Source organism: Rhinopithecus bieti, unplaced genomic scaffold (assembly GCF_001698545.2).
Source record: "Rhinopithecus bieti isolate Rb0 unplaced genomic scaffold, ASM169854v2 scaffold_13747, whole genome shotgun sequence".
Classification (NCBI taxonomy): Eukaryota; Metazoa; Chordata; class Mammalia; order Primates; family Cercopithecidae; genus Rhinopithecus; species Rhinopithecus bieti.
In genome coordinates, this window is record NW_016807729.1 from 604,249 (window position 1) to 617,608 (window position 13,360).

Consider the following 13,360-nt stretch of genomic DNA (forward strand, 5'->3'; position numbering starts at 1 on the left):
TTTCTTTCTTTCTTTCTTTCTTTCTTTCTTTCTTTCTTTCTTTCTTTCTTTCTTTCTTTCTTTCTTTCTTTCTCTCTCTCTCTCTCTCTCCTTCTTTCTGCATGGAGTTTCACTCTTGTCACCCAGGCCAAAGGATAATGGCACGATCTTGGCTCACTGCAACCTCTGCCTCTCAGGTTCAAGCGATTCTCCTGCTTCAGCCTCCCAGGTAGCTGGGACTATACGCACGCGCCACCACACCCAGCTACTTTTTGTATTTTTATTAGAGATGGGGTTTCACCATGTTGGCTGGTCTTGAACTCCTGACCTCAGGTGATCCACCCTCCTCTGCCTCCCAAAGTGCTGGAATTACACGTGTGAGCCACCACACCTGGCCCTGGCTAGTTTTTGTTTTTTGTAGAGACGGTGTTTTGCCATGTTGCTCAGGCTGGTCTTTAACTTCTGGGCCCAAGCAATCCCTCTGCCTCGGCCTCCTAAAGTGCTAGAATTACAAGCATGAGCCACTAGGCATGGTCAGAACACTGTGGTTTAAACAAACAGGGTCTTGTTTGTTGTTTGGCTTCTTAAACAGGTTGAGTATCCCTTATCTGAAATACTTGGGACCAGAAGAGTTTTGAATTCCTGAATATTTTCATTATGCTTACTGGCTCAGCATTCCTAATCCAAAAATCCCAAATCCCAAATGCTCCAGTGAGTGTTTCCTTTGAACATCATGTTGGTCAGATTTTTGGATTAGGGTGCTCACCTGTGAGAAGAGATCAGCTGCAAAGCTCTTTATTATTATGATCAAGTGTTACATACTGTACATAATTGTACGTGCTAGACTTTTGCACAACTGGCAGCACAGTAGAGTGTTTCCACCAGCATCACCTCAGACACATGAGTCACGTGTCACACTACAAGGTTAGGATGGCTATGATGATAGGAATTTTTCAACTCTGTTATAGTCTTATGGGACCACTGTCACACACATGGCCTGAAACATTGTTATGCAGCACATGACTGTGTATCTGTGCAATTGCCATGGGTTTTCTCTCCTAGTATAATAACTTCTCCCTGAATGACAGTGCGGACCATTTGTGTTGACTGGCAGTTTTCACTTTAGTATACCTGGCATGGAGTAGGCAGGCAGCCTGGCGCCTCTGCCCACCACTTATTTCAATGGCAGGATGATGATGGTTTTATGGTTTTATTCTAGGAGGTCAACAGCAACAATGGGAGGCTTCCTCATTCCTGGTTGTATCTTCACTTTGTTTATCTGGATGGGGATGGGAAATGAGTGGAGGTCCATGTTCCTGGGAGCAGCTGCCAGGGAGTAGCTCAGCTCACCTGTTAGTCATCCTGACTTTGCCAACGTCTACTCCATCTCCACCACTGGGAGTGCTCCAAGACTGCAGGGAAATGGCTCCCACCTCCACTCCAGCCTTCTGCACACATTCTGGGCTGTGGTTCCCTTCATGCCCCAATCAATAAGATCCTCTCTGCTTTCTGTCTTCCTAAAATATGTCAAAATCCGGGGTTTGCTGCTGTCCCCAAACCTACTTTTAACATGATTACAGCTCTCCCCCACCTTTCATTACATTGAAACTATGAGAAGGAGGGAATATAAATACTTGTGTTCAGTTCTCTGTCATAAACTGGTTGTCCTGAATTATTCTTTATGGTCTGAATATGAAGAATGGTGAAATTCAACAGCAGTGTAATACTTAAATATAATGTAGGAAAAAGTAGAGAAATTCCTTTGGGGTAGGGAAGGAATTTTTAAATAAGCCACAACAAGTGCAAACTTATGAGGAAAGATGAATAAATTTCACTATTTATTATGTATGATGTAATAAATGTAATACATACATGTATGTCAGGTATAATTTGACTACACGTGGCTAATTTTCTTTTTTTTTTTTTACTTTTTGTAGAGACAAAGTTTCGCTATGCTGCCCAGGCTGGTCTTGAACTCCTGAGTTCAAGGGATCTTTCTGCCTCAGCTTCCCAAAGTGTTGAGATTACCCATGTGAACCACTGCACTCAGATGACTGCACTTTTAAGCTGCTAGGTGATTCTGACACTGCTGGCTTGAACCACAGTGGGAGAAACACCCAAAGAGGCCCACACAACCTATTAATGAAACAGCGAACAGGGAGAACAGTGGGAACTGAGGCAGCGCTGCAGGCGCAGTCCTATGCCCCGAGCACCCACTCCCTACTGCCCTCTCAACCTATTAATGAATAAAAGTTTTTATTCATTAATAGATACCACAAAAACAAAAAAGTGAAAAGATAAGCCTCACACTGGGGTGAGAGTGTGGGGGCGGGTTATACATCACACATTACTGATGAAGGATTACTGCCTAGGTCTAGAGAGAACTTCTCCAAATCAATGAGAAAAGACAATGAATCAACAGAAAGATGGGCTAAAGCATGAATAAGCTGTTTACAGAAAAGGAAACATATATGGCCATATAAACATACAAACATATGAAAAGATGCTCAATCTCATTAGCAACCAGAGAAATGCAAAATGAAACCACAATAGGAGGCCATTTTGTGCCCACCAGATTGGCAAAAATTCAAAAGCCTGAAAATGGCAAGTGTCGGCAAGGTTGTCTTATGTGCTGTGTTGGGTATGTAACTTGGCATCACCACTCTGGAAAACAATTTGGCATTACCTTGTAAAGTGCCTTCGATACCACTAATCCATATTCACCCTTGGAGATATACCCTGAAGAGGCTTTTGCCTCTTCTGTGCCAGGGACTTAGATGCAAGACTAACAGTGATGAACATATGACATAACCAAACCTCACAAACATAATGATGAACAAAAAAGACAAGCTGCTTAAGTATATATATAGTATGATTCCATTTGTGTCAAGTCTAATGTGTAATCACACTGAAAATGGTCCTCAGCAGGGCATGGTGACTTACCCCTGTAATCCCAGCACTTTGGGAGGTTGAGGTGGGTGGATGCTTGAGTCTAGAAGTTTGAGACCAGCTTGGGCAACATGGCGAAACCCCATCTTTACAAAAAATACAAAAATTAGCTGAGCGTGATGGTGCATGCCTGCAGTCCTAGCTACATGGGAGGCTGAAGTAAGAGGATCACCTGAGCCTGGAGGGTAGAAGCAGCAGTGAGCCATGATCATGCTACTGCACTCCAGCCTGGATGACACAATGAGATCTTGTCAAAAAAAAAAAAAAAAAAAAAAAAAAAGAAAGAAAATGATTTTCATAATCTGCATTTTTAAAACTAAAAACAAGGAAATTATAAACACGGAGTTCTAAAACTAGGGTTATCCTAAGGGCTTAAGGGGAATGGAGAGGATTGCAGACTGAGGGGACAGAGGGGACTTCAAAACATGAGCCACCTCCTGTTTCTCAAAGGAGATGCTGGATATGTGCTGTCTTTATTTTTGTTCTTTGTGTCATAGCTGCATTATGCACCTTTTAAAAATCAGCCAACAGTGTCATATGGGAAAGGACTTAAACTTGAGGGACCGGAGTAATTATTACGGGTCAAATGGATTTTTTTTTTTCCTGCATGTCTCCAAAGGCAAAATTCAGATCAAACAGCTGGCCCTCCTGGGATGCAGATTTTAGCCTCTGATAAAAAAGGCCTTGTAATGTTTGTACCATCTGGTATATGTTTATCTCTTGAGTAGTTTTTGCAAGAACTCACACTCACTTGAGCTCAGTCCACTTACAGACACTCTGAGACCGGAAGAGGAGGCGTTGCTATCTTCATTTTATAAATATAAAACCGGAAGGACATTAAACGGGGGTGAAGTACCCAGGAACTGGAGCCCAGCCCAGACTCCAGGCTGGATTCCTAGTCCTGGACGCTTTCTATGATGTTCTTGAGTCCCTGTATCTGTCAGAGATGGGGTGCTCCATCCCGAAGGTGTCCCAGGCAGGTTCCTGTATGGTGGGAGAAGATGGACCTCTGGCTCCCAGCTAGGGGCCCATGCAGGGCTTTCCAGGTGGAGGCAAGGCTCCCCATCATGCTGAAGGCATCACCAAGGTCCGGGTTAATACAGGAGTGTCTTTCTCCAGGAGGCCCCTGTGCCTGCTACGATAGGGGCATTGTGGCATGGATCCCTCAAAAAGACAAAGGCTGTGGCTGAACCCTTCCTTCTAAAGTGACTCTCCCTTGTAGAGTACCGCTTTCTGGACTCCTGTCATGACGTGGGCAGCACGGAAGCCACACGCCCGCTTCACCTGGGGCTTCAGGCAAATTCGGTGAAATTGAGTGAAAGGAGCGAACGCTATGGCAGGAAAAACTGATATTTTTTCCCCCCGCTCCTCTCAAAACCTCTCTGGCCCTCATTTGACCGGCCCGGGAAGCGGGTGGGGAGGCGGGTGGCCTCGCGTTGGGGGTGGTCCTCAGGGGCGGTGCCCTTGGGCCCTCACCTGCATCTCCGTCGCCCGCCCCCAGAGCAGCACGTGCTGGCGGAGCTGGAGCGGCAGGCGGTGCTGGTGTATACGCCATCCCGCAAGGTGCACGGCAAGCGCCTGGTCTGCTACGACGACCGCTACATCGTGAAGGTGGCCTACGAGCAGGACGGCGTCATCGTCTCCAACGACAACTACCGGGACCTGCAGAGCGAGAACCCCGAGTGGAAGTGGTTCATCGAGCAGAGGCTGCTCATGTTCTCCTTCGTCAACGACCGGTACGGCCGGCTGGGGTCCTGACACCCGGGCGGGAGGGGGTTCGGGGGCGGGGCAGTGGCCACGCCCGCCTCCAGGTGGCGGGGCTTGGGGTCACCCGGTCACTCAGCCCTGCAGACAGAGCTCCCCGAGGTCCGCATTCTCGGCGGGCTGCTTTGCTCTGACCTTGCTGTTCCCAGGGCCACATCTGACACACTACAGAGAAGCCCAAGATGTGGGCCAATCATGCAAGCATGCGCTTAGGGCACCACTAACTTAAAAAAACAGAATTGCATACTTCAGATTACTGAAATAGTCATCATGGAAAAGATCTATACTTTGTTGTATTGCCTTTCACTTATTTCAGGTTTTTGTCTTATTTTATTTTATTTTATTTTTTGAGATGGACTCTTGCTCTGTCACCCAGGCTAGAGTGGCTCAATCTTGGCTCACTGCAAACTCTGCCTCCAGCGTTCAAGCGATTCTCCTGCCTTAGCCTCCTGAATAGCTGGGATTACAGGCACGCACCATCACACCTGGCTAATATTTTGTATTTTTAGTAGAGATAGGGTTTCACCATGTTAGCCAGATAGCCTCGATCTCCTGACCTCGTGATCTGTCCACCTTGGCTTCCCAAAGTGCTGGGATTACAGGCGTGAGCCACTGCTTTTTTTTTTTTTTTTTTAACAAAAGTTTTGAATTACATATGGGAGTGCGCAACAGATTTTTTTTTTTTTTTTTTTGACAGGGCCTTGACTCTGTTGCCCAGGTTGGAGTGCAGTGGCATGATCACAGCTCACTGCAGCCTTGAACACCTGGGCTCAAGTGATCCTCCTGCCTCAGCCTCCTAAAGTGTTGAGATCTTAGGTGTGAGCCACTGAGACCTGCCCAGAATCTTTTCTTTTGGGCTGTAAAGATCTCCCCTTGCCTGGCCCTGACTCTGTCTCCATACCTCTGGGTTGAAATGTTCAAGAGAACCTGGCTGGTTCATGTAGCCCTGAAATAGGACCCTTGGGTCAGTTCATCCCAGACCAACTGGCTATGGCTGGAGGTGGAGAGGGACACCAGGGCCACAGGCACAAACCGCTTAGCAGGTGGTGAGGGCAGACACTGGCAAGGAGGATGAGGGTCTGGAGACCAGAGCAGTATGTGACAGAGCACAGCCAGCTGGGCTGTTGCTCCCATTTCCATTTCTGTTCCAGGCAGTGTTAGCTTAGCCCTCATTCTGGGCTCTCTGACTGACTTTTTGGAATGTGGTTTGAGACAAACTCCTCAGTTCTGTGAGGGCAGGGACTGTATCTGTCTTACGTGTGGTGTCTCCAGCATGCCTGACCCACAGGCATGCAGTAACTAGTTGTAAAGGAATGACCGAGTGAATGGCCGTGGCCCGGGGAAGGGTCGATGGGGAGAGAGGTCTGGGCTCAGGCTGTTTGCACACGACTGAGCAGCTCCTGATTCTGGACCCAGGGACACAGTGTAGTGTTTAAGAAAGGGCTGGGGCAGGTGAGGTTTCCATCTGAGGCCCTGCCACTTACTGGCTGGGAGTCAAGGGGTAACCACTCAACCTCTCTGAGCTGAATGTTCTTCAGCTTGAAAAGGGATTAATAGTGTCACCTCAGATCATTGTGAGGACTAGAGGCAATTGTGCCCCAGAAGTGGTAGCAGCTATTCCCAGGACATGGTGCCCCAAGGGGTACTGTGGTCCCCATGGCCAACTGCTCCTGCAGCCGTGGAGGTGGAGGGCCAGAGGCATGGCAGCAGCGCCCTGCAGGAGCCCCCATTCTCATTTCCAGCTGCAAAAGGCCGGTGGCTCTCACTGTCCATCTGTGGCCTGGAGGAATCTGGCTAGTCTGGGCCTATGAAATCCTCACTGAGCTCTCAGGGACGTGGCCATCTCTGGCCTGATGACAGCCTGGGGCCGGGGCCAAGTCCTTTTGACGCACTGGCCTCTGTTAAGGGCCTGCCAGGAGGCAGGGCCTGCCGCCCGCTTGTGAGCAAGGGCGCCTGCCCTGGTGCCCCAGGCACGTTCACAGGGCCCTCTTGGCACAGCTTCTGCTCCTGGGAGAGCAGGAGAGGAAGTCTTTGGGAAATTTTAATAACCACAGTGGGCGGTTCCCCAGATTCTTGGTCAAGGCCCAATTCTGAGAAGCCGGCTGTGCAGCTGGGAGCTGCGCTGTGGAGGCCACACAGGGCCGGGGATCACCCAGCTCTCTGCAGAGTGGGACTTCAGCATGACTCTGGACTCTTAGGGGGACAGCAACCCATAAAAGCATCTCCTCCTTGATTTAGAATCCCAAACTCTCTACAGAACCTTTGTATGACCTGAAAGTGGCGTTGGGAACAAAAGTATTTATATAGAAAGTGGAACCTCACTTAGCAAGGGGCGTTTTCCTTCTAAGGAATTGGGTTTTCCCTGTTGAACTCTGAGCATTCATTCCCTTCCTCATTAGGGCTCCATGCTAGGGAGAAGAGAAAGGCAGGTCGGGGGCAGGGCAGTCCTGGAAACTGAGACCAGACCCTGTGTCCCCAGGGTGTGCAGAGGAGGAGGTTAAGTCTCTGAGGTGGCTGTATGTGCAGGCAGCATCTGGGGTCCACTTCCTCACTGATTCAAACTCCCTGTTCCTGTTGAACCTCTTTACCTGGAGGTTCACAGCCCAGAGCTATGTCACACAGCTCTGTTTCAAGGGATGAAACACAGGAGAAATGGGACGTACGCCTCAAGGAGCTCATACAACTCTGAAACCTTCTGGAACTGTTGTTGTTTGTTTGTTTGTTTAGAGATAGAGTCTAGCTCTCTTGCCCAGGCTGGACTCCTGGGCTCCAGGCGTCCTCCCTCTTCAGCTTTTCTAGTAGCTGGAACTACAGGCGTATGACACCACTCTTGGCTTTTCTGAAAGTGTTTGTTAACCTCATAGAGGTTTCTAACCTTTTGTTGAGGACAGTGGGAAGCCAGAGGAGCCCTTAGAGCAATTATACTTTCATTTTCCTGGATAAAAATCACCTGGGAAGTTCTTTTTTGTTTTGGAGATGGAGTCTCACTCTGTCGTCCCGGCTGGAGTGCAGTAGTGCGATCTCGGCTCACTGCAACCTCCGCCTCCTGGGTTCAAGCAATTCTCCTGCCTCAGCCTCCTGAGTAGCTGGGAATACAGGCACCTGCTGCCACGCCCAGCTAATTTTTTTTGTATTTTTTAGTAGAGATGAGGTTTCACTGTGTTGCCCAGGCTGGTTTTGAACACCTGAGCTCAGGCAATTTGCCCGCCTTGGCCTCCCAAAGAGGAAGTTCTTAAAAGCAGATTCCTGAACAACTTCAGATTCTGATGAATCAGGTCTTGTGTGAAGCTCAGAGGCTGCAATTTTTTTTTTTGTTTGTTTTTTTGCCAGGATCTCACTCTGTCACCCAGGCTGGAGTGCAGTGGCACAATCACGACTCACGGCAGCCTCCATCTCCCAGGCTCAGTCGTCCTCCCACCTCAGCCTCCCGGGTAGCTGGGACTGAAGACATTCACTACCACACCTGGCTAATTTTCTTTTTTTTTTTTTTACTTTTTGTAGAGACAAGGTTTCACTATGCTGCCCAGGCTGGTCTTGAACTGCTGAGCTCAAGGGATCTTTCTGCCTCAGCTTCCCAAAGTGTTGGGATTACCCATGTGAACCACTGCACTCAGATGACTGCACTTTTAAGCTGCTAGGTGATTCTGACACTGCTGGCTTGAACCACAGCAGGAGAAACACCCAAAGAGGCCCAGAGCTGTGCTGTGTGCTCTGCATGGGGTTCAGTGTGAAGGGAAGCTTTTGCTTTAAGATGCTGTGACATCCTGCCAGGCCGGAATGCTTCCTGGTGCTCTCGGGGAACTTGGGCCTGCTCCTTTTGTACAGGTGCTGGTGGCAAATCCCAGGTGGTCTTGCAGTTGCACCTGTGCTTATTTTCCAGGTTCATGCCTCCTGATGACCCCCTGGGTCGCCACGGACCTTCCCTGACCAACTTCCTGAGCAGGAAGCCGAAGCCCCCAGAGCCATCCTGGCAGCATTGTCCCTATGGTGGGTAGTGCCCAGTGCTTCGCGGGCCCTGTTCAGGGCCTTGTGTGGGGGTAGTACAGGAGCACAGTCAAAAAGCACTGGCCTGGTGCCCAGCAGCCTGGGCTCTTGCCCAAATTCTGCCCTCCAGCTATGCCACCCTGGAGAGTGAACTTTCCTGACAGGGTTATTGTAGAACTGACATCCTGGCTGGTGATTTCATGGGAGCCAGGGTCCCATGCCACGGTCGGATGCAGGGATCATGCACACAGCAAAGCTGTGTCTGAGAAGCCAGGAGACTGGACACAAACCCAGCTGCAGGTCTCAGTCCCTTCACCTGGCCCCTGGCAGCTTCTGTCCTCACCCTACCCCACCCCCCCACCTTATGGATTTTGGTCACTGCTATCCATAAAGAGTTAACAATTTTATCCTAGCACCCAGGGGGATGCCAGCCTTCTAGTCAGCTCTTTCACTGACTTGCTTCACCAAGTTATTTGATGTCTCCAAGTTCAGTAAAGACTTGGGTGACAGTCAATCATTTCTTGTTAGAATTAGGTGACCATACATACATTCAGGCTGACTCCTTCCCCCTTTCACTCTCAGAAGCCCTGGGTCTGGATGGTAACACTTGATCATTTGTTCAGGACTCTGTTAGAACAGCGTGCAGGGTGAAGGCAAGCGTTAAACAGCGAACAGGGAGAACGGTGGGAACTGAGGCGGCACTGCAGGTGCAGTCCTATGCCCCGAGCACCCACTCCCTACCACCCTCTCCCTAAGCCTGGCCTTATCCACAGGGTCCCTGGGGAAGTGGAGGCTGAAAGTCTTTGAATCCAGAGATTTGGTCTCAGTCCCTGGTCAAAGGGACCTGGGACTGACACTCCTCTGCATACCCTGGGATGAGTGTGCCCAGCGCCCCCTCGCCCAGGCCGCCCGCGCCTCCTGGTCACTTCTCCCCACCTCGGCCCCGAGCCCAGATCCTGAGGCGTTTCCAGAGCACTAAGTCTGCGGAGTCCGCTTGCGGCCTGGGGGCTTGCTTGGAGGACTCTCCACGGAGAGGCGGGCGGGCTGGCACTCCCCGGATGCACCAGGCAGCGCCGCCCCTCCGCGCCCCGGGCCTCACGACTCGCCCTCTCTGCCCCCGCCCCTTTCAGGCAAGAAATGCACTTACGGCATCAAGTGCAAGTTCTACCACCCGGAGAGGCCGCACCACACGCAGCTGGCGGTGGCCGATGAGCTCCGCGCCAAGACAGGGGCCCGGCCTGGCGCGGGCGCAGAGGAGCAGCTGCCACCGAGAGCCCCAGGCGGCCCCGCAGGAGCCCGGGCGGCCCCCCGGGAGCCAGTTGCGCACAGCCTCCCGCTGGCGCGGGGGTCCCCAGACCTGGTCGCCCTGCAGGGGAGCTTCTCTCGGCTGGCCTTCAGCGACGACCCGGGGCCCCTCGGGCCGCCTCCCCCGGGCCACGCCTGTGGCCTCACGCCCCGACTGGGAGGGCCCGACTGGGTTTCCGCGAGCTGCCAGGTGCCAGGCCCGCTCAGCTTCCCTAGCCCGGAGAGCCAGTTCTCACCGGGCGACCTCCCGCCTCCGCCCGGCCTGCAGCTCCAGCCGCGGGGCGAACACCGCCCTAGGGACCTGCATGGCGACTTGCTTTCCTCGCCCAGGCTGCCCGACGCCCCTTGGCCCCTTCTACTCCGCTCCGACCGCTTCCCTGGGCGCTCCGCCTGGGCGGAGCCGGCCTGGGGCGACGGCGCCACTGGGGAACTTTCAGGGTGCGCGGCTGAGGACGAGGGGGAGGCTCGTGCCCGGGCTCGCATTGCGCTCTACAGCGTCTTCCCGCGCGAGCAGGTGGACCGCGTGATGGCCGCGTTCCCGGCGCTCTCCGACCTCGCCAGGCTCATCCTCCTGGTGCAGAGATCCCAGAGCGCGGGGGCGCCGCTGGGCAAGCCCTAAGGGACCACCACGCCCTTGCAGGGAATGGCCCAGCCTCGCCTTGCGTCTTGGACGGGTGGACCTGTGGTTGCCAGCCTGGACCTGAGTGGGCCCACCGTGGCGCCCCCTTTTCTTTAAAGATGGTCAGGGAAGCCTGCTTCCTCCTCCTCAGCAGGGTTGTGGGGGCTTGGTGGCACTTGGTGATACTCACTGAGGCCGGGGCCTGCTGCGGGGAGGTCCACCTACTTCCGTGGAGGGAATGATTTTCCATGTGCACGGAGACTGCAGGTCCAAGCTGCAGTAGAATCCACAAGTGGGTAACAAAATCAATTTAGTGGGTCACCACCACAAACAGCGCACTGGGACAGGTCAGAGCGCACCCTGTGCAATCAGGCTGAGTCTGAACTCTTGTTACCTAGCCTGTGTCCCTACCCTCTTGGCAGCCGTGTAACTAACCTCAGTGTGGGTCGTAGTCAGAAGTTTAAAAAAGACTGTGAATGGTCTTGAATTTCATTACATCAGATAATGTTTGAAATATGTAGTCAGGCGGCCAGGGGAGGTTTGCTATCTGGAATTTTTCATGTTGGCTATTGCTAACCCCACCCGCAAGAGGAGCCCAGCCTCCAGGTGTGGGCTCTGCTGTGCTCTGAATTGTGTGGCTGTGCCATGCTGGGGACGAGTGGCAGGGGGGCTTTGTCCAAGGGCCACCTCTGGGACCTTCACCCCCCTTCACACACATACCCCACACCACACAAATGTACACACACACACATGCAGTCTCACACATGTACATACTCACACACACCACACAGACACATACCGTTTGGCTCAGGGTTAAGTATCTTCAAATTTTTTTTTTTTTTTTTTTTTAGCCACCCATCATGGCAGTTTCCAGAATAGGCCTTCTACTGTACCAGCTGAGCCGCCTTCTTTTACTTCTTCTTCTTCTTTCTTCTGTGTGTGTGTGTGTGTGTGTGTGTGTTTTTTTTTGTAATAAGACAGAGTCTCGGCCTGGAATGGTGGCTCACGCCTGTAATGCCAGCACTTTGGGAGGCTGAGGCAGGCAGATCACTTGAGGTAAGGAGTTTGAGACCAACCTGACCAACATGGTGAAACCCTGTCTCTACTAAGAATACAAGAAATTAGCCAGGCATGGTGGCACACACTTGTAGTCCCAGCTACTCAGGAGGCTGAGGCAGGAGAATCGCTTGAACCCAGGAGGTGGAGGTTGCAGTGAGTTGAGATCATGCCACTGCACTCCAGCCTGGGTGGCAGAGTGGTAATCCATCTTAAAATAAAAGAAAAAAAGAGTCTCACTCTGTCACTCTGTCTGGAGTATAGTGGTGTGATCATAGCTCACTGAAGATTCAAACTCCTGGACTCAAGCGATCCTCCTGCCTCAGCCTCCTGAGTAACTGGGACTGTAANTGTGTGTGTGTGTGTGTGTGTGTTTTTTTTTGTAATAAGACAGAGTCTCGGCCTGGAATGGTGGCTCACGCCTGTAATGCCAGCACTTTGGGAGGCTGAGGCAGGCAGATCACTTGAGGTAAGGAGTTTGAGACCAACCTGACCAACATGGTGAAACCCTGTCTCTACTAAGAATACAAGAAATTAGCCAGGCATGGTGGCACACACTTGTAGTCCCAGCTACTCAGGAGGCTGAGGCAGGAGAATCGCTTGAACCCAGGAGGTGGAGGTTGCAGTGAGTTGAGATCATGCCACTGCACTCCAGCCTGGGTGGCAGAGTGGTAATCCATCTTAAAATAAAAGAAAAAAAGAGTCTCACTCTGTCACTCTGTCTGGAGTATAGTGGTGTGATCATAGCTCACTGAAGATTCAAACTCCTGGACTCAAGCGATCCTCCTGCCTCAGCCTCCTGAGTAACTGGGACTGTAAGCATGAGAGCCACACTTCACAATTAAACTGGGACTGGGTGAGTCAGGACTTTTGCTCTGAAATCTACAGGTGGGTCAGCAGAAAGCTGACATGCGCTCAGTCAGAGTTTATTGCCACCCTCCTGGTGCCGTTTCTTCCAGCCAGCTACTGCTCTGGGTTTGAAGAGAAAGGGCCTCCCCATTTGCAATGGCTAAGAAGTGAGATGGTGCTGCCAGAGTGCCGATCCCCGAATCTTCAGGGGGCCCTGGCCTCTCCTGGCAGCATCCACCCATTCTGGTTACCGTGCCAGCCCTCCAGGCTATGGTTCATTTGTTCATTAGAGGGTTTGGTAGCTTGGCAGTTTGGGGAAAGCAGGAGGCACTTCCCAGGAGAAGACCAGCCCTCAACCCCACAAGCTTCCTGCAGCCTGCTGGTGCAGAGGGATCTCTTGCCAGTTTATTACCAGATTTCATGAGAGGTTGGCAGGCCTGGGGGGCACCTCAGGGAGAGTGCGTTCCCAGCCGTTTCATTCATGGTAAATGACACCCCTGCGGCATACAGTGATGTTAGGTTTTTCTCTGAGACTCCTTTGATCTTTTAAAACCAGATTCTTAGCATGGATTGAGCCAGACCTGTTCCTCACCCCCTTTTTCCAAAGAGGACGGTGCACCCACAGTTTTACTGTATTATATTGGGATCTCAGTCCTGAAGATGGCCCACTCTTTGTAAACAAGTTGGATTTTCCTCATGATGTGTGTGGGTTTTTTTTGGCAGGGGAGAGGAAGGGGGCAGGATTTCACTCTGTCATGTGCCACCCAGGCTGGAGTGCAGTAGTGCAATCAGGGCTCACTGCAGATTTGACTTCGCGGGCTTAAGCAGGCCTTGTGCCTCAGCCTCCTGAGTAAC

At 51.6% G+C, this 13,360-nt stretch overlaps 1 protein-coding gene across 4 annotated transcripts in view; it reads left to right on the forward strand.

Moving 5' to 3' along the window:
• Nucleotides 1-11,087, forward strand: part of ZC3H12D (zinc finger CCCH-type containing 12D) — a 41,838-nt gene extending 30,751 nt beyond the window's left edge. For all 4 annotated transcript variants that reach the window (XM_017883662.1, XM_017883663.1, XM_017883665.1 and 1 more), the window contains exons 5-7: nucleotides 4,430-4,664; nucleotides 8,573-8,679; nucleotides 9,807-11,087. In XM_017883662.1, the coding sequence (XP_017739151.1) occupies nucleotides 4,430-4,664; nucleotides 8,573-8,679; nucleotides 9,807-10,600 (1,136 nt within the window). In that variant the 3' untranslated portion in view covers nucleotides 10,601-11,087. The remainder of the gene's footprint in view (nucleotides 1-4,429; nucleotides 4,665-8,572; nucleotides 8,680-9,806) is intronic.
• The last annotated feature ends 2,273 nt before the right edge of the window (nucleotides 11,088-13,360 follow it).